The sequence below is a fragment of the Anser cygnoides genome, chromosome 7 (genome assembly GCF_040182565.1).
Source record: "Anser cygnoides isolate HZ-2024a breed goose chromosome 7, Taihu_goose_T2T_genome, whole genome shotgun sequence".
In the NCBI taxonomy this organism is placed as follows: Eukaryota; Metazoa; Chordata; class Aves; order Anseriformes; family Anatidae; genus Anser; species Anser cygnoides.
In genome coordinates, this window is record NC_089879.1 from 13,706,702 (window position 1) to 13,733,443 (window position 26,742).

The 26,742-nt window shown below is 45.3% G+C and overlaps 1 protein-coding gene across 5 annotated transcripts in view; it reads right to left on the reverse strand.

Annotated features, from left to right (window-relative positions):
• Nucleotides 1–26,742, reverse strand: part of WBP1L (WW domain binding protein 1 like) — a 57,465-nt gene that overhangs the window by 12,489 nt on the left and 18,234 nt on the right. For 3 of the 5 annotated variants that reach the window (XM_067000229.1, XM_067000230.1, XM_067000228.1), the window contains one exon: nucleotides 1,833–1,935. In XM_067000229.1, the coding sequence (XP_066856330.1) occupies nucleotides 1,833–1,935 (103 nt within the window). Of the gene's footprint in view, nucleotides 1–1,832; nucleotides 1,936–11,228; nucleotides 11,475–26,742 lie in introns of those variants that run through there. The other 2 variants (XM_013174479.3, XM_013174481.3) reach the window with 2 other exon arrangements.

The following is a 26,742-nucleotide window of genomic DNA, read 5'->3' on the forward strand; positions in this document are numbered from 1 at the left end:
CCAAGACCTTCCATGATGCAGCCAGGCACTGCCAAATCTAGAAGTCCGTGCCATGCAGTTACAGTTAAAAGCAAAATCATTTCATTAAAATGGCAGGGGGCTATTGTTCTGACTCTATTGTTTGCGTGCAATTCAATTAAGCCTCTTTCAAGGCGTCCATGGGAGAAACATGGTGACTGCAGCAAGCATCAGTGTGCAGCTGTACTCCATGCTGTTGCTCAATTTAGATCCTGTTTGCCACAGAGCATGTAAGCCCCTGGATACATGCCTCTTCCTCTGCATTCCCACCCACACAACCCCAAAGCAGGGCCTGACCTTCCCCGCTCTGCTTTCTCCATGCATCCCCATTTGGTCCGAACAAATTCCAGCCGTCCGCCCTGCCGGCTGCTCTGAGCCTGATGCTCCGAGGAGGCCGCACGTTTGGGCCTGCACCTCGGCCTGCTCGTGTCCCCGGAGCTACCCGCCCCGTCCTGAATAGTTTCTGCTGCTGTTTGGAGACTTCTGAAGTCCCCAAAAGGCCCACAACACGTTCAACTCGTACCATTTGCGCTGACACAGCCAGGCACTACAGGCCTGATGCCTAATGCCTTCTCAAGAAGTCCCTTAGAGTCCTGTTTAATTTGCAACCACATCCTCCATGCTTCACTGGTTACTCTGGAAAGTAAAAGTGTATTTCCAGACTAAAGGATGAAGCGTCAGCTATTCCTGTCCTTGGATCCAGGTAAAGTGACGCTCTTCGTATGTATAACACATTTCTACACAGACGTTTCTTTGAGAAAGTGAAACTGTCGGCACCACAGAGGGATTAAGTAGATAGCACAGTTACATAAAGCTACAAGATACCGTGGGGTGTGGTAGGAAAATGTCACCAGTCTCTAACGTGAGGGTGCAATGTTCAGAGTTCCACATTTCCAAATTTCTGGAGCACAGATGCCTTCTTAGCTTTGGTTCCTGGCAGTACCACAGCATGTCAAGATCAATGTTCAACCCTTTATGGCTCCTACTCGGGAAAGGAAGACACTGTCAGCCCAGGCGCAACTCAAAGTCCGCCTCTGAACTTCAGCATTTCTTATTTTCCTATCCCTTCAGCTGCTTTATCAGTCTTTCTGACCTGCTTTGACCTGTCTGCTGCCCTCTAAAGAAACTTGGAAGGTACAGTCACTTAACCATTCACTAGAAACATGGATAATTTTAAATCCCGGATTTCACAAAATTTCCCAGGAGACAACAAAGCCAATGGACAATGAATGTTCCTCACAGCCCACGGTATTCAGCTCCTGGCAGCCCCCAAAATATGCCCAAGACCTCCTCTACCCAAGGAGCTGTACTCCCAACACAGTGCTTCCTTAAGAGAACAGGCGTCCCAGCCCTGCTCCTCGAGAGGACAGCTTTAAAAAGATAAATCAGATGTAAGCTGTCATTCTTGCAAAGAACTAAAACAATAAGATGAAAGACACTGAATTAATTCCGCTTGAGTGTGTCAAGCTCAAGAGTTGTGCATGTTGGCATTGTCCCTCAAGTGTGGTTTCTCACTCACATACAATGCTATTTTGAGTACCCTCAGTACTGCCCAAACCAGAAACAAGACCAAACAACAAATTTCCAGTCATGAATGTGGTAAGACAGCCCATTACTCCTCAAAAAGCAGGCAGTGCCCATTGTAACAACATTTCCCTCACTGTATCAGGTCAACTCCGGATTGCGTTGCAGCTAAATGCAATGGCAATGCATGACAAGGGCTGAATACAACACCCCACGAGACACAAGCCAGACCTGTAGTATGACAGCCATGCAGATTAAGAAGGGAAACCATACAAAACAGAAGGACTTACACCAGAGTTCATAGTAGTAGTTGCAACACTGGGATTGTCCACAACAGTGGCCCGTTTCACATATGTAACTTTGATTGTTGACACCCATGCAGGTTTCCTTGTCCTAAAATTAAACAGACACACTTTTAAGATGTTTTGTCAGTATCTTCTGTAAATGTAGTCTTTTTTTTACCCAACAATCTGCAAGCAATTTAAGATTCACAAGTTATGGTCTTGGGAAATTTTAAAATACATAAAGAGATTAAAATACAACTAGGGACCACCAAAGAATATATTCCATAAATGACAGTTTTGAAGAAATCCCCATATCTCCAAACTCGTGAGTTACATTGCTTTAGCACCTAGACAGCGCTGCTTTCTTATCATCCCTTTCCTTTTCCATTAAAAGTTATCATGTTTTGGGAGCCAGGCATTCTCTTAAAGACGAGATATCATTTGTTTCACATTTTACACAATATCACTGCATTATTGGGGCTGCACGCCAAGTGAAAAAAATGCATTCATAAACAGAACATTATAACTTGAGAAAAGACTGCTTGGATTCATTTAGATCTCAGTGATAATTACAGTATGTTCCTGCAAGATTCCAATCTAAAATGATTCCTTCATAATTAGCCATGTGCTTTATATAAGATCAGCATTCCTGTAAAACTTCTTCCTGGAACAGTGAAGTAGTCCAGGAGCAGAGCCAAATCAGCTGTACTGTATCACCCAGCAGGTCCTCGGGACACTTAAGATGGAAAAGGCGGCTGGTGTGAAGTCTCAGTCCCCCCCAGGAGTCCATGGTTTCCTGCTAGTCTGAAAACATGGGTGGGACAACGTACAGAACATGAGAAAACAGAAGTCTTTTACAGGCTGTGGTGTGTACGTCTCTAAGAGGTGTTGGGGCAACCTGGAAGTTAGAAGGCAGTGCACCAGCTCTTAGAAAACAAACAGACCTTAATAAAAGACACTGATGATGCAAGCAAACCTGTAACAAAGTCTAAAATTATCACTTTCTTTCACTTAAAATTTCTTATTAATAATGCAAAGAAAGCATGGGAAAGTTTATACTAAAGATGTGTTGAAATAAATCATTTAAGTACCATCTTTCAAATAAAAGAGAAAAAAAAACAACCAGCTAGGATGAGCAGCAAACCCAAGGAGCAGGCTCTAGGACTGTGCATCTGTGGGTCCCAACGCCTGCTGAACTGCACTGTTTCTGTATTGTAAGTGCAACACAGCCCCACTTCGCATAAACCTCTACAACAGTCACCACATGTGCAAAACATGAAGTCCCATTCAAACTATGGATCAGCCCACTGAACAAGTGGTGAAAGGCAGCAGTTTCAGTGCAGAAGAGTCCCACACTAAGTTCAGGCAAAATTAATCTACAAAGATGAGCCAGAAGTGCAGGTTGAGTCTAAAACCAGAATTTGTTCAAATTTCATAACCAAAACGACTACAGCTTTGTGACGTCTGTGACAAAAATGACTTTTGGAAAGGCTTTGATATTGTGTGGACACAGTTTAGCAAACATGACTCTGCCTAAGATAAACCACTTCCCCTTCTGCTACAGGCACCACGAGGTTCCCAAAAGCCTCTAAAGATCATCAATGGGCTACCCTACAACTCACCGCAGACACACCAAGGTGGTACCTGCTTCCCATTTCCAGGAGAACACCACTTTGCTGGACAAAACGGCCAAATTGCTTTGCTGTACGTAGCTAAAGCAAACATTTCATATTCTCATCTTAAAACACCGCACATCAACAGAAGAAACAACATTTTCCTATAGACTAAGGAGCAGTTTTCCATCTGTAATTACAGTGTCTGATAGCAACTTTTAGCAGACGCTGCTGAGCTAGCACAGCATTTTCTGCTTCAGGAACACTGCTCATTCCAAAAACTGTAATTTGCATCAGGAAAAGAGCTAGAAACAGGACACATCTCTTCTCTCATCTGTTCTTATTAGTTTATTTACACTTTTCCTCACTTTTGTTGGCTTTGCAGAGTTAAAGCAACTGATGAACAGGATAGATTTTGGCTCTCACATCAACAGAATTGAGAAATTAAGATCCCATTGCAAAATTGCAATCCTGTTGATAACGCACAAGCCAAAAAGTCACCAGCTGAGGTCTGCGGTTGTGACATAAGAAGATCAATGTGACATCTTGAACTAGCAAACGAGTCACGTGGAGCTGGTGAAAGAACAGAGTCCCACAGTGCCATTTCAGGATCTCCTCCGCATCACAACACTGATCTGTCCTTGACCACCTGTGTTTATTCCTCCCCAAAATTTGTTCCATTCAGCATTGCCTGCTCCAAAAGGAAAGCAACAAGGAACACATTGGTCTTTTGGCAGCAGCAACCTATATCAGCTTCAACATTGCTATATTCTTCCTGCTTCAGAGCCTGCAGCAGTCCTGGTTTCATATGCTCTCCTCTGCTTTTGGAGATCCAGTCTCAAGCAACATCCTGTTTTCCCATCTGAATTAAAATTCAAGACTGTGGTAAACGCACTGTCTGGAGCTTCTCTAACACGCAAGCACCTGTACCTTTGAACAGGCTCGCAGTGTGCTCTCAGCACATGCAGTTCAGAAAGCCCAAGTTGTCAAAGCCCTGGTGGTGCAGGGCCACCAGCTTTGCTCCTCAAATCCCAGGCAGGATGCAGGACTGGATGCCCTGTGCCAAGCGTAGCAGTTGGGATGGGAAGCTCCTCTCGGTGCAGCCCTCTGCCAGCCTGTCCACCAACAGGTTCTGGGAATGTGGAGCCGTCAGACCCTGTTCCACGTGTCAGACCCGGAGCTGTCACCCTTGTTTCCAAATAGTTTCACAGAATCAAGGAATAATTTAGTTTGGAAAAAATCCCAGCAGATCATGTGGTCCAAGCCCTGGCTCAGAGCACAGCTACCTCCAATGTGAGGTTACTCAGCTCAGCACGGCGAAAAAGATAAAAGGTAAAGGCACCCAAACGTCAGGAAAAGCCTACCAGACAAAAATTCCAACACGAGGAGAGCACCGCTTTGGGTTGCATTACAAGTGTCTCCTTCCCTCTTCCCCTCTGAGGTCAAGAGCCATTTCTGCAAAAAACGGAGCCACTGTACATTTTTGTCCACTGTTTCACAAGCCAAGGAAGAGGTTATGCACGCCCAGGCCATGATACAGGATGCACCATTTTTTGTTAGGAAATTTCTACTTTCTGCCGAGCACTTTGATTAGGCTTCAATTTCTAATTAAATCCTATCCTGCATACTTCTTATCAGTGTAAGATTATTTTTACTTCCTTCTTCCATTCATTCTTTGCATCATATGCTGCCAAACTAACTACTTAAGACATATCAGCAGTGTACTTATCTACAGTCTAAATGTCTCCTGGAAACAATATCACAAAGGTTTGTGCTTCCTCTTTCACACCAACAGCCACAGACAAGGCACAAGATTGAAACAGTAGTATTATAGATAAGAAATATATATATGGGAAAGAAAAATAGAAGCAAAGTTGGAACATTCGCATTTTATTGACCTGCCTTCATCTCTAGTTCCCATCTAACAGCACTTTTAATGATCATTTTAAGTCACTCTTAGCAGCACGGAGTTTGTATTGAAGTACCACAAAGAGGTTTTGTTGTTGTTGTTTTTTTAGGGTAATCTTAGGAAAACAACAGAGGGGGAGGGTTTCTTCCCGAAAGTGTTTTCTTCCCCAATAGCCAGTGGCTATTGCATTCCGACGCAGGCTTCCCTGCTGAAGGACAGCCTTGTTTTCTGGCTGTCCAGGCAAGCACATCCCTCCCCGCCAGCCTTTGTTGGGCTAACTGCAGACGCCTCCAGACAGGATTACTAAGCAGCTCTACCCGGGTCTGTTCTCAGAGAGTGTTCAGCTCCATTAGAGCAGAGTATTCCTGTTTCACAACTAAGAGGCCCGAACACGCCATCCGTTATCTCCCTCCTGCAAAGCCTTGGAGATTTCCAGCTCATTTCAAGGAGCTGGCTTTGTCCTGTAAAGCAGCACGTACTCTGGGCTCCGTGTACATCGCTGCCTCCTTGGCATTAATGCAAGAGCTGACAGATCTGGGAAACTGGAATCACTGGATCCCCCATGCACACTCAAAGGCAAGAGCTTTCACGAGATGGCTCTGCAGTCCCAGAGGCCGTTTCATCTCCCCCTCCAATCTAACAGAGGCCACTTGTTACATCTAAAGCAGGCTCACTCTAAAGAAACTCATTGAGATGTGAAGACCTCATCTTGCTGTGTTTAAAGAGTCTTAGTACTCTAGATGTGTTTTCCTTACTCTAGATTAGTTTTCCCTTGTCATATACAAATTTTGTAAAGCAGCTTCATTTGGATACAAAAAAAAAAAAAGATGTGTTTTTGCTTGTTTTTTGTTGTTGATACATTGGCATTTGTGATAAACCCACAACCATGCTGGCAACTCTGCCAGCAGCACACTTTTGCTGTCAAGTGCTTTTACAAATAATCCTTAAAATATCCAGCAGTGGTGGGTATAAGAGAACTCAAGGCAGTGGCATATGTTGTCAAGCCTAAAGCTACAGCTAACGCTAACGTCAGTGCCAGGGAAAAAAGCCAGTTACTTTCTGCACCTTCCAGTTTAGTATTGGACCTCTGCTGGAGGTCTACGTGACAAACTAAAGGTCAAAATGTGGGGCACCATCATGACGGGAGGCATTCGTGGAAGCCTGTATGTTGGCTGAACTGCCCCTCAACGCACGGAAGGACGTCATCAGACCTCCTTATCCCACTTTTGTACAGGTTTTCAGAACTAAGTGGTTGGGTTTAATGGCCATAGCTGTTAGGATTTATTGCCTCTGAAGCCAATATAGGAAATGGAGGGAAAGAAGAACTGACTGACAATGAAGTATTATTACAATAAAAGGATCGAGAAACTTCAAAATGCACTTTTCTACTTTCAAAAACCAGCAGTTAACCTGGTAATGCTGTTGCTATGTCAAAAAGGAGAAAGATGAAGATGAGCAGATTCCAGACCAGCGTGGCTATTTTCCAAGCTGAAAATTAATACGTGCAACTGCAGCAACAAACACCGCAGCCCACGCTCACAAGTGCATAGTTGGCAGTGAACCACCTACAAAAGATGACTCCTCAGCTGGCACTAACCAGGTAACTCAAACCAGTAGTGGCTGATACTGCTGAGATCTAATAACCTTTTTAGCTTTTTGCTCTGTCTCTTCTTTCCAGAGAAATCCAGCCTCCATTACCTTAAATATGAGCACCTTGCATGTGCATGGCCTGCATGTGTCACTCAGCCTGGCAGAGCATCCATCCATCCCAGCCCCGGTAACATCCAGACACCCTGGAAAATACTTTGAAAAGCGACTTGCATTTGCTGGCAGCAGGCTGCATGCTATTGCTCTCTTCAATAGGATAGCCAGATTTTTAGACCTACTCTGATACCCTGCTCTCTCAAGCTTCAATACAGCATTTGTACAGCACTACACAGAAAATTACTATTTGGACTGAAAGAGGTGAGGATTAATAATGGAGTGCCATGGGTGAGTAAAGAACAGAGTAGCAGGCCTACAAACAGTGGGACGTGGTGAAAAGACCAGCAGCGGGAAGGAGACAGACCGCCAGGCTGGCATCTGCCCGAGGGCAAGGTGCTGCTGGATTTAACAGGATTCAGGCTCAACCTCTGACCGCTCTGGTTTCATGGCTCCCACAGGGGACTTTGGTAGTAAGCATCTATTTAAAAACAAAGTCCTGACCTAGTTATGTCACTAATCTCACTACTCACAGGCAGCAGACCCTTGCTTTCAGTACCTAGCTGCACCCACAACAACCAAGCAGGATGGATTCAAACATGCGACACCATCTTAGCATGTAAAACCTAGGTATTTTTTAGTAACTCACAATCACTATTTGAACCATATAAATTCTTTAAGCACACAGAGTAACAAGATGGAAGCGACTACCAGTATCTTAAATACGTGTGTTAGAAACAGCAGGAAAAAACAATTTGATACAGCTGAGGTGCCACTTGGCTTTTTACTCAAGTTCACGTATCAGACTACCACTAGTGTTTGTTAGCCAAGCCCATCGGTGAGAGCTCACAAGAAGGCAAACACAGAGCTACTTGAGAAGGTGAGCATCTCTGTCAGATGAGAGACAGAAGTGGGAAGGTTAAAGTCGCTGCTGAAAATATTAGGCCAGAATGCCAAATCTTGTCATAGGGTATACTACAATTCATGGCCAACAGTTACTAACCCATATTTATCTTGGGGAAAAAAAAAATAAATCTCCAGGTGCTCTCAAGGTAGGACAGCAGGAGGGATGACAGCAAGGAGTGGTATGGCCTCACTTGAGGCCACACCAGCAGCCCCCCGGCCTCCCCCCTGGCTCTGTGGTCATCGCACAGCATCCAAACCCCCTACGTTTGTTAGTTCCTTGGAACATACACCAGCAGCTATCTAGCCAAGTGCTCTGCCTTTGGTGGGACCAATTGAACGAAAGCACCGAAGTCTGGTGAGGATGAAGTTGGCTTCGATCGCCATGCTTTGCAGGAACCTGGGGGCTCGGCCCCCCAGCACCACGGCGGATAAATTCCTGCCAGCCTGCCTTACGACAGACACCTGGGGCCAAGAAATAAATGAAGCCAGGACACTTATTCCTAAGACACATTACTCAAACTTTGTTTTCCTGAAGGCAAAAAAGAAACATGTTAAATACAAACATCCAAATACCCCAAGTAAAATAAAAGGGGAAGGAGTTATGCCTCTGAGCTGTCCTGGGCACAATAAAATCTCCAAAACAGGAATTCTAATCCACGGCATTTATTACTTTGCTAATGCTAGCATCAGGAGAATTATATTTAAATCGCCATGATTAATCAGCCCAGCAGGCCCATCTTCGCCTCCTTTACAGAGGATGCAGAACCTCTGAGGTTTTATTAACCCTTACCTAAGGAACAAATCGGTTATCTGCATCCATTTATCTTGGAGAAATCACCAGCCATCTTCAAAGGAGCACTGCTTCCCCATATGTAACAGGCACACCGGGATACTTCAAAAAGAGCCGGTTTCATTTTTGTTTGTAGCAAGTTTCACTTTCAGACGGCACGAACTGCCGTATTTGCGCTGTATGGGCCACGTGAAAGTGTTTACTTCCTCAACACCTTGCTAGAAGCTTCCCAGCGGCAGCCCCGGCCCTGTCGCGTTAAAGACCCGCTTCCAGGAAATGACGGCCGTGAAGAGGCTGCGCTGCGCTCGGTTGTTTTAAAAACCAAACAGCTGACAACACCAGAAACCTCGAGCAGTTCGAATTAAGAAATAAAAAATGGAAGAGTTAAGAATCCAACATTTCAACCTTCCTTCCCCTTTTTCTTTAACGTTTCTGCAACGAAGCACAGGTGGACGTCTCCAAGCTTCCACCTGAGCAAACTCTCGAAAATGAAAGCCAGGATCCTCCACGGCCACGGTTCCCGGGCCAGGAGCCTTACAGGCACCCCCACATCATGCTGTGGCCAGATGCTGCCGGCAGGCGAGGGCTGGACGCGGTGGGCAGTCGCGGATCCCACCGCACCATGCAGCTCCCAGGACGCCCGCTCGGCTCCGTGCGCGTGGACGGGCGTCGGGGAGCAGCACCCCTAGCGCTGAGCAGGGAAACGGGAAGAAAGGCAGCCCGGACACCCAAGTGTTTACAGTCCGAGGGCAAACACAAGAGACAATAGAGGCGGATGCGTGACGAGATGTTCCTGAATTCCTCCCACGCTTTTAATTAAATAGCGCTGTTCGCTAACAACTCTTTTGTTCCCCCTTTTACAAGTGGGAGATTTCTTAATACTATCTGCATGCAGGACACAATCCCAAATACCTTTTTTATTTTTTTTTTTTTAAGTCTAGAAATGATTAAAACTAACATTCAAGCAGCTTGTTTCCACCGTATCCTCCATCAGTGGATAAAAATAGTCGAGAGCTTTGCTCAACTGCTCTTGAGGCAACACCTTTTTCTGCTTCCTGTAAATGCCTCTGTATCTATGCTGAAAAGTCACAAGCAGAGAAAAAAGCACCGTCCAGCCCACCGAGATAAACAGACCGTCTCAGTCTGAGCAAGTGAAACAGAAGCACACCTCACTGCTGGTTTTACATCTTATGCAGTACCTCAGTTGTGCCAAACCCCTTTCTAAAACAAAAAGATCCATTCAGAAAAAGAAACTTTAGAGAAAAACATGCCCGTGCAACTCGAACATTAAGCCAGCTGTGCCTCACTGCAAGTTGAGAGTTACCTGAAGTTGTTTAGCTTTTGTGCCCGAATCTCCCTCCTCGGTTCAGTTCCTATGTTTTTAGGGAAAGTCTCTGTGCCCTGAGTGCTAACAAGTGAACTATTATTACAGCTATTGCGTTCAATTACAGAAGGTCATTGTGCTAGAGGTAGTTTCTTACGTAAAAGTGTTTTCAAATCAGCAGGGTGGGGGGAGCTGCATTTCACCAAAACCTGAACTGATAAGGAAAGAGACAGAACTGTTTACTCAGCAGTGTTAAGTCATTTTCCCTTCATTTCTACATGACACAAAGTAGGTAGTTTAAACATGCCACAGCCAGATCTTGAAAGTTTAATGCCACGTTAGAAACTGCAGGCAGCACTCTGATATCATGCGATATCTATTTATTGTGGATTACAGATCCCAGCAGCACTGGAGAGAGTTTACAGTTAAGATTCCCCTACAGACGTGCCTCCCAGACCAAAAAAAGGTTTTGCTCTCGCCGAGCCTTAGAACAAATAGTTGGCACTCTCCTCCAGCAGGGAGCAGCTGGGCAGTTGCTACCGTTTCTCACTCCACTCCCCGTGGCCAGCCATTACACTACCCCAAGTTTCTTGTTCAAGCTGAAATCTCCCAGAAAAAATAGAAAGCCACCAAACTGGGGGGCACGGCAAGTTGCCATTTTCTGTTCGGTGACCTTTGTCAGAGAAGAGAGACAAAAAGAGAAAGAGATACGTGCCATTTTTTTTTTCTTTTAAGTAGAGTTTAATGCTCAAAACACTCCTCCCGCAAGAAAATGGTTCAAAGTTTGGCACGAGTTTTTAGGCATGGTATATATATAAATTCCATTTTAAGGACTGTGGAAAGTACCCCTAAAAACCAACCAAACAACACCAGCACAGAAGCACGACACAAAGAGAAACCCTGCCGGCAGTCCTACCCCACCACAGCCAAAACAAGAGTTTCTTTCCCCAAACGGCAGCTTCGCTCCTTCCTCGCTCACCAGAAAGCAGCCCTCACGCAACCGCGCTCCCCAGTCAAATGCCGCAGGTGGGGAAGTGCCCTGTGGAGGGTTCTGCTCTGGGACAACTGGAAATCATTTCCTTATGCGAGGAGGGGGGGATAAAATAAAAGCGAGTCACGTCCTCGAGCAAGCAGCGCCCACCGCACCGGAGCCGGTTACCTGTCTGAGACCCAAGAGGAAAGGCATTCTGCAGGCTCATCCTCTGCACCCGCGCATGGGAACGCAGGAATTTAAAGCCCCACAGCAAGCATTTCCTCATCTGCTGCGGGAGCCCGCGCCTCCGATCCTATTTAAACCAGGGCTTCCTCGGCTGGGAATGCTATGTAAACAGGGTCCTGGGACACGGCACGCACTCTGGCTCCCCCTCCTCCTCCTCCCACTCCCCGTGACATATCTCAGACGCAGCCGAGCCGGGGTGTTTGCAAGAGGGAAATGACATCAGGTCGGGCACTTCTGAAAAAAAAAAAAAAACAACAGCAGAAATGAAAAAAAAGCCAAAACTTTAAGGCAGCTGCCGGTTACCGCCAGGCAGCTCGCCGCACACAGAAGCGGCGCTGCCGGTGCGGGACGCTGGCAGCCAGCGGTGGCTGAGCAGGGGCCGCTGCTCCCCGCTAGCTGGATGCTGCGAGCGGAGGAGAAGCTATTAAAATCGTCGGCGAGAGCCAACAGGTCCTCGGCGATGATTAAATCTCCCGAAGCAAAAATAGCTTTCTCTTCAAAAATAGATTAAACGCCCGAATTCGCTGCTGCTTGCTGCACGGCGAGGCGAGCAGGCAGCGGGTTTTATCTGAGCATCTCCAGGTGCTGGGGACCTGGATGGAGGTTCACGGACCCAAAGCACTGCCCTGCACGCTGCTGCCACCGCGCCTGTGCTTTTTCCTGAGCAACTCTTGCAGCACTGCTCACCTCGGCCCCTCCAGATAACAGCCAAAGGCTGCTAAAAGCACGAGCAGCAGTTCCCTTGCTTTCGGCAGGGCCAGGATTGGGCTCCTACAAAAAGTCCTACAGTGTAAGACAGGTGACGGGAAGACATCTTAATCCCCCTCTCCCCAGGGAAAACACGACCGGCCCCGACGGATGGTTTCCAATTCTACTTGAGCTCATTTCACATTTTCGTGCCAAGGGGCAATTAAGCCTTATAAACAAATTCATCATCTGGTGCACAGGATGGCATTTCTTGTTTGTCCTCTCCCAAGCAAGGAGTACAGCAAGTTCCACACCGGGGTAGGAGATGACACTGCAGAAGGTAATCTAAATTTAACTCCTTTTCCTACCTACACTTTGAAAGTTCAGCAACCTCTTTTTTTCGTGCTTCTCTTTAATCAGCAGCTGTTCTCGTCTGTCCTGTAGGGACCGGGGCACTGCCACCACTCCCATGTGCTGTAGCAGCAACGCCGTGGATGTTTAGCAGAGGGGAAACTCCCCTTGCCATTGGCTGCTTCAACTTTTGGAGCTCAGTACATTAAAATATTTGACAAGGACAAGGAGTGTATTTTTTTTTTTTCATAGAGAGTTCGCTGAATCCCTTTTTTAGTAGAAGTTTTAACAATAACTTCAGAGGGAGAGCAAGACAGCAAGAGGCACAAACCACATACGATTCTTACAAATGCTAATTTGCAACAGCAAAAAAAGAAGGAAAAAACAGAACAGAAAATCCCTGAACAACCAGTTTGCAGCAGTGTCAGAGACAGCACCCGTTTTCCACACCAAAACTCAGTGACCGCTGTCACTGCCACCACCTCCCAGCCCTGCCCTGGGTTGTTTCCCAAACGAGGACCCCATGGTGGGGGGACCCCTACAAAATCAGGCTGCAAGGCTGTAATAATTATTACCTATTTTTACGCCAGTTTAAAGCTACCATATAAACCTGCTGTCGAAGGCGAGCACGTCTCTGTTTTTCCTAAGAGAAAATAGGCACGTAAGTAATTTCCTGAAGGACACAAAACATCAGCATTAACTATCACCAGGCAATGGGATTTTCCAGCTTTTGTGCTTCTGGATCAAACAAACTCTCAACCTTTGCTTTTCCAATTCTATGGACAAACACCGATGATATAAAAGGGCAGCTTTCTGTTTTAGTAATCTGTTCTGTGGCCTCATGCTGGCCTTTGAAATATCCGATTTTGGCTGCTGCTAGACAGAGCCCTGGACTAGACAGATCTCAGGGCTGAGCCAGTGCAGCCATTTGTGAATCCCTACTGTCAGAAGGGATCTAACTTTAACAACCTGCCTCTCCTCCAGCACGTACTCAAAAAGCAAAGCTTCATTCCAGATCTAAGACAGGTCGTGAGGGACTATCAAAGGCAGTAACTTAGTGGAAAAGCCAAAACGTCCTGATTTGTGTGTGAATTCAGTGATTCTGAAAAAAACTGACACAAAAAATGCGGTTTGCAAATAGGCATTGCCACATCTGACTGCAGCAGCCACCCTCCCTACAAGTCCCTGACTGACAGTAGCCAGCGATGTGCTCCACAAAATCTGCGGTAGGTGACTATGGAAAAAGCCCTGGAGAGAAATAAAAAGCAAAACAAAACAAATCCTCCCCAGCCCCAATAGCTGCACAAGTTAGCTCATACCCTTTTGATATCCTAATCAACCCAGTCTTTTCAAAACACTCAGGTTCTTCTAATCTTTGCAATTGTTTTGGATATTTCAAATGGTACCATTTTAACCCCCACCTTTTTTTTTTTTTAATCCAGGAGTCCTAGCTCCAATGGCAATGAGTTTCATAGACAGTGGTTATAAACAAATAGTTCCTTTCATCAGTAGTGAATTCACCACCTTCTAATTTGACTTTCATATTATTACCAGGTGGGAACAGAAGTCCCCATCCGTCTCCTCACCCATTCATTAGTCTGTACCTGTTAGCTATCTTCTTGTAAGAGATATCCATCTTCCTAGTCCTCCTAGTGTAAAATCTTTTCCCAAAGCCTTCAGCTGTTCATTGCCTGTTTCCAAAACCCTTCTAATTTTCTATTGCCCTCTGCTTAGGAGCAAGCAGAGCTGAAATAATTGTTAATTTAATGAGAGCAGCAGCAGCTTTAAATCAGGCTCAGCATGGGTTTCACTTCCTTTACGTGAAACTGGAGTTTAACATCTGCAGGGCCGTATCTATGATGTCTTGTGTAACTATCCAAGACGTGAGGAACAGAGCAAACAAGTTCTTCTCTGTAAATAAATCACTTGAGAGCTCTGAAAAATCAGGGCTAAAGTCAGGATAGATTACGGGATCAACATTATTTTGAATATCTGCTTGTTTAGGCAGCCACCAACCCTCCTTTTTCAGCATGATCCCATGCAGGTTAGAGGTGAGCAGGTTCTTATTTTTGTGGTTTTTTTTTCGAAGCAGAGGGAATAAAGACCCCTTGCTTTATCTGACAGTAGTTCTGCTCTCCTGAATATGCCATCTGCACCAGACACAATGTGCAAAGGACGCTGCTCGACAATTTCACAAGCCCAGCACAGCCTGTGCCTTGTGATCTCAGATATTAGCATGCTACCGAAGCAGACGATGGAATTTGTTTGGCCCATTTTAGAGCTGCTCTGATGTTTGATGGGACAGGCTCATGAGTGGGTTTAGTAACCCAGCAAGATCCAATCCCCATTTTGATACCCCCGAGGAGACAGCTTGACCTTTAGATGATCCAGATATGACAACATGATTGGAACAAAAATGAAGCTGTGCAGCTCAAATCTGTCAGGCCTGAAGCACAATGCTAGTCTCAGTGGCTCCATTATTGGAGTCCTAGGCAGGAACAGGTTTTGAACAGTAAATATGAGTGGTCTGTAATATCCCCATAAACTGCAATACCATTGTTCTGGAAAAAAAGAACAGTGCAGCTATATATATACAGGTTAACCATAAAGTCGGAACAACTGTTATCTAAGAAGTCCTCCATCTACCCCAGGATGCTGTTATTTTCACGTTGGTAACAGGAGCATCCCTTGAGCATCAGCTATCCATTTTCATTAGTCAGCCCATAGCCTTGGGTGCTAGAACCGAGACTACACAGATCTGTCAGGCACAAACAAAATGTGAAAGGAGCAACCTGAGCGGGGGTGACTTTATCTTTGCCTGTCCTGAAGATGGCTTTGCAAGTAAAGAAAAAAGATAAAGATGTAGAAAGGCATAAAAGCAGATCCCTGCTTCTCTTACGGTACGACATCATCCAGGAACAACCAAGCTCCATCTGCCCTGACAGAACATACTCTAATGGGGTTTGTTTGCTAGCAAAAATGGCATAAGATGTTTGGAAACCATCCATGCTGGGTCCACAGTGCAATGCCTACACACCATTCCTGGTTGACCACCTGCCTGCCAAGCCTTCCTACTTGTTGCCGACTCCTGAAAAGCAGAGGGCCCCTTACCCACCCTGACAGCACCAGAACAAGAACACAACTTTCCAGCACCAGGAGCAGATGCAGTGGGTTCTCGTAATGTGCAGCACTGGTGCTGCCTACACACATCGTCATCAAGAAATTCCAGAGGAACAGGCCAGTCTGATAATTCCTCAGTACCTAGAGGATCTTCTGTACTGCTTAAGGAATACTAATAAACCTTTTAGACCCTTTGTGTCTAATACCACTGGACTATTTCAGAGGTGGTTAAAGCAGGTCCCCCTTTTAGTATGCAGTCAACTACAAAACAAGGACACTGAAGTCACTTGGGTTTAACGTTTCTCAGACCAAAATTCCTTCCTCATTGCTGGAGAGAACAAAGAGTAACTCCAGCAAAAGACATCTTACATGTGGAAAAATGACTTGTGAGCCAGTGCTACAGCCAATCTGCTGTACCTATGAATTTTAATGTGCAATGAAGCACAAGGGCTTGCAGTGGTCCCAGCCTGTCCTTGGGCAGGTCCCCCTTCCCCGCAGCCTGCTGCTGCTTCTGTCAGCTCGGTGGTTTTGAAGCACAAGATGCTTTTGCAGCCAACTCAGTCTAGATAAGCAAATGGGGACTGCATTTCAACCTCACTGCTGTCACCTGTGCTTTGTCTCCAAGTAACTGGTTAACCAGGGAGGTAGAGACTGAGCACTTCAAAACACGCTCAGTGCTGCGGGGAACCCCAGTGCCTACGATTCATGCTCGACTCTGGTCGAATTTTGCACAGCAATTGTCAGCCGAGCAGACAAGTGAAAATACACTCCACGTCCTCCACCTGAAAGCCATGCGTGAGCCCTGAACCAAAGGAGGAGGCATTGCATAGGAAACCACCACCCACAGTCACCTGGTATTTTTGCCTGTCCTCCTCTTCAATTTTTGTACGTGGGTGAAGAAATACCAACAGTAAAGCACCTTCCTTTGCACTTTTGTAAAGCAAGCAATCGCTCCTCTGAGGCTGCTTTCTGCAGTAAGCTATCATAAGGACAGATAAGAAAGGGCAAGAGAAGCCCCCTCCAACGCCCACCTGACAGAAGAAGGCCGCATCCAGGCTGCTCCAGACTCTCCTACCAGCTCTGCCATTCAGCTGATCACAGAATCATTAAGGTTGGAAAAGCCCTCCAAGATCATCTGGTCCAACCACCCCCCTACCACCAACGTCACCCACTAAACCACATCCCTAAGCACCACGTCCAACCTTTCCTTAAACACCCCCAGGGACGGTGCCTCCACCACCTCCCTGGGCAACCCGTCCCGAGGCCTAACCACTATTTCTGAGAAGAAATGTCTCCTCATTTCCAACCTGAGCCTCCTCTGCTGCAACTTGAGGCCATTCCCTCTCGTCCTATCGCTAGTTATCTGCGAGAAGAGGCTAACTCCCAGCTTCTGTATTCTATATCTATTTTCACCATTTTTTTTTCTAAATTACACTGAATAATTTGGTATTTTGGAAATAACATACTGGTATTCTGTAATGTCACATCATTTTGAGGAATCATATAGTATGGTAATGCCGCTATCGAAAACAGTTATACACAAAATCCCAGGCCGCTTCTCCAAGACCAAAATAAATTTTGTTAACCGTAGCTTGAAATTTTCAGCACTCGGCGGTGTTGTTTCCCACCGCTTTTTGCTCAAGGAGGAGAAAACGACAGCCACAGGTCCAGCATGCTTTTCTGCACAGCAGCAGAGAGGTGGCCAAGCCAGCGCAGTGTCTTTTGTAATACAAAAGGCTATTTGCACGATTTTGTGCCACCAGTTTCAACGCCCAGGCCTGCTAAAACCCAGAGGCCTTAAAAAGCTTTAAAGGCCTCAGCCCCTGAGGCGGGGGGACCGGAGAGCTGGAACGGCCCTGTTCAGAGATGACGCCACCTGCGTCAGCGGAGACAGGGCCAGTTCTGCCCCTTCGGCCTTCCCAGCTTTCGGGCACCGATGCCAGGCTTCGGTTTTAGCCTGGAGTGGGTAATGAAGTCACGGGAAAGCCGACTCTCCTTTCTCAGGGAGGGAGAAGGGGAGGGGTGGGGGGAGATCAGCTGTTAAACATTTGACGGGACTGTCTCAGCGGGGCCAGCGTGCCCGGGGTGGCGCAGGGACACTCGCCAGGCTCCTTGCTTGTTGGCAGCGCAGCTCTTGTTTTCCTCCTGCCCGTGTGTGCAAACAGGACCTTTGGTAACGGATCAAGGGGAGACGATCCGCTCCAGACGGGGCTGAAGGCAAAGGGTGCAGACGGTAACAGGATCCCCCAAACGTGGGATCAAGACGGTGAGCGTCTGCTCTCGTTTTAGAGTCTTGTACCATGCGGGTACCAAAAATACAGCCTGCGTGTGGCCTTTGGTCACATCATCATAGCAGACAGCATTGTCCAAAGCTGTCAATGCGTTTGCTTACCAGCACAGCCTTGGAGATGGAGATCTGAAGATGCCCTGCTCTTAGAAGAGCTATTAGTTTTTTTTTTTTCCTCCAAACGACAGCAACTTGCTATTTTTAGTGCTCATCTCATATGCCTGCTTGGCATTTCCCTTGGGCCTTACCCTCGTTTCACACCACTGATGCCAGCTCCCACGAAGCATGTTTTTGGTGCCAGAGGGGCTGGTGCCAAGTCTGCCTGTCTTGATGCCAAAATGGCAGCTGGCTTTATTGTTGAGATAGGATTTGCCAAAACTAACGGCACTAGTGCTAGGGTGACTGGCATTGATTTCAAGGTTATTTTCTTCTTTGCTCTTCTATTGCCTCTAGACTTCATGGGATAATACTGCTCCAAATGACCCTCTGGGGTCCTAGGAGATGAATTTTTCATCAGGGTCTAAGGCAATTATGCCAGCAGACAGTCTTAATGCATGAGACTTCAATAAGGAGGATACATACATGCACAGAGCGATTATCTGGGATGCAGCGCTGCCACTGCTGGGTCCAGTTACAACAGACACAAGCCCCTTTTCTCCACCTGCAAAGACGTTTAAAATAACCTATCACGAAAACTGAAGATAAGGAGGGTTACGTGGCATTTCATCACCACAATACACCTAAGACTGGAGCAGGAGAAGAGAGTCAGGGATCACCCAAATTGTATTACATCCGCATGGGCAGGAAGACAAAACACACCAAGGTCACGGCCTTCTGCCCCTCCTGCTTCTCGCAAGTGCCACTGCAAAGCGCTCAGATAAAATCCAGTCTCACATGAGGGATAGGTGCATCGACATGGGAAACACCCACACGGATGCAACTACATAATTACACGCTGCATCTATTATAAGTGCACAGACGCATGTAATTTGACATGATGGCATCCCTTCGAATTAGGAAGTATTTGCATGTTAATCTATGCTATTTTCCTTATTAATATTATAAAAAATTGTTCATAAATGTTGGTGTCAAATGGGCACCTGATTGCATAAAGATGCTCAGGTATTTCTTCAGGCACGGTGCAGTTAGTTAGCTTGACGAAAAGCACAGAAGTGGTTAAATGGCTTTGTCGTGCGAGACTTTGCTGGGATATCTGACATTTCTTCCAGCCTGGTCAGAACTTTCTGAAGTTCGCTGGTCTTTTCTGAGCTCAAGTTTGCATCTTGAACAAATTTAGAAAAGCCCCCAAAATCCCAGCAGTCTTGTTTTCCTCAGCTGGTTTTACAAGAAAGAGGTTCTTTTATTGAGTTCTGAGAATTAAGTTTCTGTTTCCAGCAGAGCACCATTTCTACATGGCTTGCATCCTTCTGTGAAAGGAATGGATTTTCTGGGAAATCCTTTAGGAAAAAGAGGCATCAGCAGCTGCCTTGTTCCCAGCACGCTGCTGGATATTATGGTTCAATAATGTTACACTGCAGAGCAATATTGCATAGGTTATGCTGAGGCAAAGAAATGTCCTCAAACTGCCCTACATATGTGCAGCTAGAGCACTTTTCCACTGTTATCCCTGGACTTTACCCCCCAAAACTCTGCCGCGGCACCTACATCCCCATCGATCGGTGGGTTCTGGGTCACACACAAGCCTGGTTTTGTGGTACACAGCACTTGGTTAAACCATTGTTTTGGGACTTCTTCCTCTTAGAAAATATACGTAGATCCCTATAGGGTACTTCTGATTAGGAGCCTACCAATTAATCCCATGGGTTATGCAGTACTGGAGAGTTTTGCATGCTTTCTGTTACCTAGCAGAAAACTAAATTCATCTGAACTGCTCCGTGCTGGCAGAGGCTCGGAGCTTGTGGTTAAACCCCGGCACAAAGAGCAGGAGAAGTCTTTCCACTTGGTGTGGCCTGACTAGCGAAAAGACAGGAGGGCTAGGTCTCCTCTTCCAAAACAAAGAGCACTAAAGATTGCGTACGTGTATCTTCGTACAACCAAAGCAAAGAATGGAAGGAAACCACAAGTTTAACTATTAAGAAAGCTCAATACCACAAGCATCTGAAAGATCACAGCACAACAGTGTTAAAGGCATCGCTTTTAAATCACTAGACAAAACACTGAGAGTGCTATCAGATCTTAACCTCTTCTGTTAGAAACTTTTTTAAACATGCAACTTCAGGGAAAAACCACTTCAGAAAGCCTCATCTTAAATACAAGCTCATCTCCTCCAGCTTGAATTCCTGTGTTGTTAGGAACTCTCTGAGTGCCTGAAGAGAAGCATGAATTCTCATCTCTTTTCTAAAAGGAGGAATAAACAAAAATTGAGGAATAAACAAACCAACACAGTATATATTTAAGTACAGATTCCAGCTGTCAGTGAAACAGCAGGAAATATCAACACCTTCGAGCCTAATCTCTCCCCTGCTGTAGTACCGGTTCTGCTTTGGCTCACACCATTACAAGGAAGACAAGAAAAGCTCCCCAAAAGCCCACATACTTTGTTGCTCTGCCAGCCGCAGCAGAGAGGTTTTGGGATCCCCTCACACATGAAAGCCTTCAGAAAGCATGATCTACACAAAGCAGTGAGCTCGCGGATGTAGGTTTCCAGGTACAAGCTTGGTTCATTCAAGCACACAAGGAAAAAAAAAAATAAAAAAATCAATGCCTCCCATCACCAGCTCCTTACTCAGCCATTTTCCTGGCTGTAAAGCGAGGAGTGCGCCAGAAAGTTGCTTGAGATTACAACAACAGGACTCTAAGCACAACTAATTGTTGTGCTTTGTGTGCCTAGCAGTACCGCCACCGGTTACCCACATATTTCCTGCAGCCGCCCCAGGACAGCCCCCGTTACGCAAAGATCAGCGGCTCGGAGGAAGCGATGCCCGCGTGTCGCGTTTCAGCATCGGCCACGGCATTACGCAGTTTGCACTTCGCTCAAGCATTAAAAGCACTGGTGGCACCCAGAACCGCTGCCAGTTTCTAAATTTCAGCGACATACCTGCAAGCCGGGCAGCTCTGCCATTCCAAGGGCAGACACCTCGCTGTCTTGCTCCCCACCTTCACGGTATCTGCAGCATTTCTCCTTCGGTATATGGACAACGCGCGTTCCCCTTGCATGCATAAGCACGCTTTATTTAATAAAGCTCAATGCCCAATAATTACAAACTCATTTCAGCCTTATCTCAGGAAGAAACGCCGATCAGCATAACCTGCCTTTATGGGTATTATCTTATCCCAATTGCTGTAATTTCCATTAGTGGTTGTTATTCCGCTGGCAGATAACGCGAGCGCTCCCCTGGCTGCAGCGGAGCTGGGGGAGGACAGGGTGACCCGCGCTGCCGTACCTCTTTCACACATTTCCCTGCAGGAAGGTTGCAGGCTGGGGGAAAAGCAAAGGGCGAGTGGATTTCCCTCGCTGAAGTCTGGCTGCCAGGCACACATTTGCTCTAGATCAAAATACCAGTGGCCTCTTACTCTTGCAACCATTGTTTTCTTTCGAATTCTCACATAGCACAAACTAAACAACCCAGATGTATCTGTGCAAAAAAAAAAATCACAAAAAACAGCCAAACAAAAAAACTAATGGAGATTTTTCTTTTGTAGAAGAACTACAATTGCTAATTGGTACTAATTAGCAGGAGCAGAGTAATGCAAAAAATCTTGAAACAAAACCAACATTAAGTGTCAGAAGACAGTTAATTTCTTCTTCAAAGGTATGTGTCACCCTCATCACCCAGAGGGCTCGAAGACCTGTGGATGACTGTAGAGCTAAGAAACTCTAAGGCAAGGGAATCTTTTCAGTTTTTAGAATTATTCACTCCCAGCACAGTATCCCTACGACAGTGGTTTTTTTTTTTCCCTGAAGCAGGTAATGCGGGGAGCAGGAATTCTGAACATCTCTTTTGGAAAACCAGCACCAACCTTCCTTTCCTAGAAGTGAATGAGAAAGTTCTCCAACCTATTTCGCTGCAGAGACCAGACCTGCAGTGTGTAAAATCATCCGATCACTGAAAGAAACGTCTTCCAGGCAACAATACATCCCAAAGAGGCATAAAAACAACTCAGGGAGGGACAGCAACATTTGTGAGCAGGATTTAATTACAATCTGGCCATCAAACTGTCCTCCTTTCAGCACTTGTTCCTTAACACAGGCATCACACGTCAGGGCTGTTCAGAAAGAAAAGATGCAATCCCAGAGGCATCGGGCTGGAAAGCCTTCTCAATAAGTCACCCAGTCAATCAAATCGCTCTGGGAAGGGCTCGCTGCACCTAAAGCACCAACATTTGTTAATCCACAACTCAGGAGGCTGCAGTCAGCTGTGGTGCCACTGCCTCAAAAGGCAATGCCATCTCATGCTGCACACTCTTCAAAAGTTAGGATGTTCTCCCCATTAACATTAATCCAGGCCTTTGTGCAAGACAAGGCAGCAGATCTTCTCTGCTAAAGCAATTTCTTCTTCTCCACTAAGAAGCGGACACCTGATTGCAGTCATCTTCTTAGCCTAGCTCACCTGGAAAATTGCTCCAATCCTCCCTAAGCTGCTTTCAGAAGACAAAAGCAGCCTTTTTTTCAAAGGCCACAGGGATTAAATCTTAGTTTTACTCTTTTCAGTCTCCAACTTAACCACTTCTCAAAATGTGGGATCCAAAACTGCATACAGCACTTATTAGTACAGAGTACTACAACAGCCCTACATAAGACACTTCTATTACTACATCATAAAATATTTGTGTTTTTTTCCAGCAGCTCTGCTCCATTTCTGATGCTTCCTCCCTCTATTTGCCTTTCTCTTCACATTTCCTTACCGACTTTGGTGCCAGGCTTCACATCATTTCTCCAGGTTCTTCTCCCACCATCAAAAATACATGCAAGCCTCCAGCTTCATCTCAAGCACTTTGCATCCCAAACTGTTGGCACAGAGGTGGAACAGACCTCTCCAGGACCCCCTCACCTTTACAGACTATTCGTTAGCATGTATTCCAGTCACTTAATGAACCCACTGTACTGTAATTTAATCCTGAAGATGGATCTCTACACAGCATCCCATAAGCGACAGTCCCTCAGTCAGGTTGGATTGGGAAAAATCCATTGAATCAAACAAATTAGATTCATTTTTCCCCCCATGAGGTCATTCCTGATGAAGTCCCACTGCTTATATCTCCTGTTGCCTTATAGATGCTTATAAAGTCTTCATCAATTTATTCCAATACTTACTGGAACCTGGAAGAAAGCTACTAAGTTCAGAAATGGCTGTGTCTACATCTGTAAATGCTCAGCAGTAAATTTCACGAGGCCCTAATGATTTCACATTTTTCTAGCTTTTTCTTCTGCATTTTCTTCCTTTGCTTTTGGCCCCTTTATACTTCATACTCATTTTAATTTGTGCAGGATTACGTCTTGGAGTTTGTGTGTTTTCTGGATTTCCCCACACACCCAAAGGACCAAAAGAGCAAAACCTCTCAGTCTGTACATCAGTTACTGAGTTACTGTTTGAGTTACTGTTTATCCACCTTCCTCATTAAACTCTAGATTAATACTTTCCTTTTTTTTTTTCACCTTCAACTTTTAACACCATATTTGCAGAACATTTTCTTAAGCCTTTGAGTGTTCCTCCCTAGCTGCAATACAATTGTTAGACCAAAGGTGAACTATATGATAAGTAAAGTCTTCATTGTCCCTTCTGTTTTGGAAGACTGATTTTATTAGATGGCTCTACCATCAGCAAAAAATAATGCCTATAACAATAAATATCAAGATCCCTTTGAAAAATCAGATGTTAGACTGCTTAAAATGTATACCTCATTCGTGCAATTAATTCAGCATAAACCAAGAGCATGACTACCTTTTAAAGTGTCAGCACCCAGCAGGCTATTTCCTGAAGTCTGACCTCATGCTGAGTTGAAGTCACCATAAAGAAAAATAAATGACCGTCAAAAATGTCCCCAAATTGTGAGGAAATTCGAGCAAAGTTCCACTCAAAAAATATAAAGCAATCTTTTGTAAATGCAGAAGCTCATTAGTGAAAGGGGACTTGTATCTGCCAAAGTGAGCCAGCAGCACCAGTGGCTCAGTGTGTCTACCAAGCACCAAAAGAGGCCCTTACAGATGCTTAAATGGACTCAGTTTGGAACCCCGATCAATAACAGAGGTAAATCAAGCAGCTTCGCTATCGACCAAGCACGCTGGACCGGGTTTAGCTCTCTACATGCAGTTATTGCACTGCTGAAGCGTGCACTAGGAGGCTTTGGGCTGTTATTGTGCCTTACAGTCACATAGCTCTGAACGATGAGCCCCTCTGCACTTCTTCTTTCAAGGCAGGCTGAAGGAAGCGCAACCCTGCTGCTTCCTCATTAGTGTAAAGCACTGCTGCCAATTTGTCTGCAACGAGCTCTCAAACTGCCCTGAGGGATAAGAACCTCTGAAAGCTCAGCAAATGCACGGAAAATGCTCCTTCCTCGACTCCCGAGGAGCGGAAAGATGCACCTGTAGCTCCTGCAGTCTATAAATTGCATCTGCTTTGCAAGTCCTGGGGCTGCTTCCAGCAGCTCTCGCCAGATTCTCATGCAGGTCCTCCACTTCTTGTCCCTCTCATCCGGCTCAGCTGGAAGAAAACTGGATGCACACAGATGTCCCTTGTGAGTCGCATCCTCAGGTATGAGGTATGCCAACTTAAGTCAAGGGTTTGACAGAGAGCCCAGATCTCTGAAGTGTGATAACTCTGCCAGAGCCATCCTGCCAGCTCCATAAATCCCGGTATTTTGCAAATTAACAGGGCAATCTGAAATAAGATTCCTTTCTGAAGGACAAGCTGGTGTTTTATAGGTTTTGTTCTATTCCAGGGCATTGCCCTAGATGGATTAACTGCACAAGCACACAAACTGTTGATGGGCCACTACAGATGCCAAGCATTCGGTGAAGGCAGGAGTTGCTAATGCCAGCTAATGACAGGACCATTTTCACAAGACAATCCCCACAGTCCTAGTTTTCATATGGATTGTGCCTAGCACAAACCAGCCACTTTTGCACAGAAGATTTATTCTCAGGAAAAAAATTACACAGTGGGTCACCTCTCTTAGAGACCCTAGTCTCTTCAAGAAGGGTCAATATTTATTACACCCCTCCTTAAAAGAAGTCTTACCAAGGAACAGAAATGAAAGGACACCTTCCAATGGCACAGATTGAGACATTCTGTCAAGACCTGAATGCTTTTGCCATGTCTTTCACCAACGCAGCACAAGACTCAAAAGCATTACTGAAAATGAAGGTGAACGTAAATTTACCAAATTTGAGTCAGAAAGATTTTCCGAATCTTAATTGACATTTATAGCCAGCCAGCAAAATATGAAAATCTGACAACTAAAGGAAAGAGCATTACCCAATGTATTTCCCCCCACGCACGCACTTATACGCTGAGAACTGCATCAAAACTTGTTTTTGTAATAATTTCTTCATGAGACAGTTGGGCTTTAGTGATCTAGGAAGTGGTGGATAAGCCTCGAGAACTGAAAATGTTTTTGGTACGCTTTCTCATTTCTCCCCAGGGAATCTTATGCTTCAGAGGAATATTAACGTGAAGTATTTAAAATATTTTGTGGACTGTTTATAACCTAATGACTCCAAATGTAGCCTTAAATGCCGTTCCACCACGAGTTAGCTATGTTCAGCAGTTTGAGCAGAGCAGCACAGCCTCTCAGGCAGCCCACTGCCACCACTCTCCCATTTGTTTCGTTCAAGCAGTTTCACATAACACAGTTATCTCACACCAGTATCAGTAAAACACTGCCCAGAATCAAGCCGATATAAAACCCAAGGTTGCATTGTTAACTAGTAGAGTTATTCCAAGGACTAGTATTTGGAAACGCCTGTTCACAGGTACAGCCAAAGCTGAAAAAAATGCAGCTTCAGGTCTTACTTAAACGTACCTTAACCATTAAACCCAGCATTTGCCTGGAAAACAAATTTTGAAAGAAACACTTCAATCCTTCATAAAAAAAAAACAAAAGCAAAAATTCATATGGTTCCCACTGGGTACACTTACTATAAATCAAGGCACCTTTCTGGAAGCTCAATACGTATATGCTAAATGAAAATAAAACGTCTTTTATGGCTTCACAACCAGAATTTGAAAAGCAAGGAGCTGCAGGAGTTAAGGCTTTCATCTCAATGTTAGTTTAGCCAGTTATACATCCCGACAGCTTAAAAAAATATATATTTAAGAAGGAAAGTGTTACAATCTGTGAAGTCAATACTTGTGTTAAAAATACTCATGGAAAAATCAAGCTGTTTGCTTTCCAGAAGCCACTATTTGGTCTTTTCTACTTTTTCAAATTAGAAGAGGCCTTTGCAGAATTATAAATAAAGCACAAAGTTCCACGTGACTTTCCCATATGTAGTTTTTCAACAGCCAAGTGATTTCCCTTCTCCCATCCCCACTGTTTGCATACCACGGCGGTGTTTGCCAAGTCTCAACTTACAAATTTGGCTTCAAAATTCTCAGAACCAAGAAAATAAAGATTTTGTTAATATCCTTTGATCAGAGAGGTGCTTCATAAGAAAGGTTAAACCGTGGAGAGAAGCAAGACCAAAAAAAGAAAAGTCATATGTTTTGCCATCAATTTACAAGGGATGTCACTGTAGCAGTACAGAAGATGTGGGAAATGGTGAGAATGCCAATATTAGCTTCTCTGAGATTTTAAGAGCAGTATATTTAGCCTTCCCACTTCTCCACGTGTTCAGGGAGCACAAAATGCTCTTCACCCATTGAACAAACAAGCAGACCTAAGCCAAAAAGTGGAAAAGTTGGGTTAAGAGAGCATCTCAGTTTTATCCCACTAGGTCTGCTGGCAGACACAGTGTACAGAAGGGATTTTCCAGTCTGCTGCCTTTCTGGTTGCCTTCATTCCCACCACAATGTCTGAATATTTGAAAGCCCAATTTCCAAACAGCTC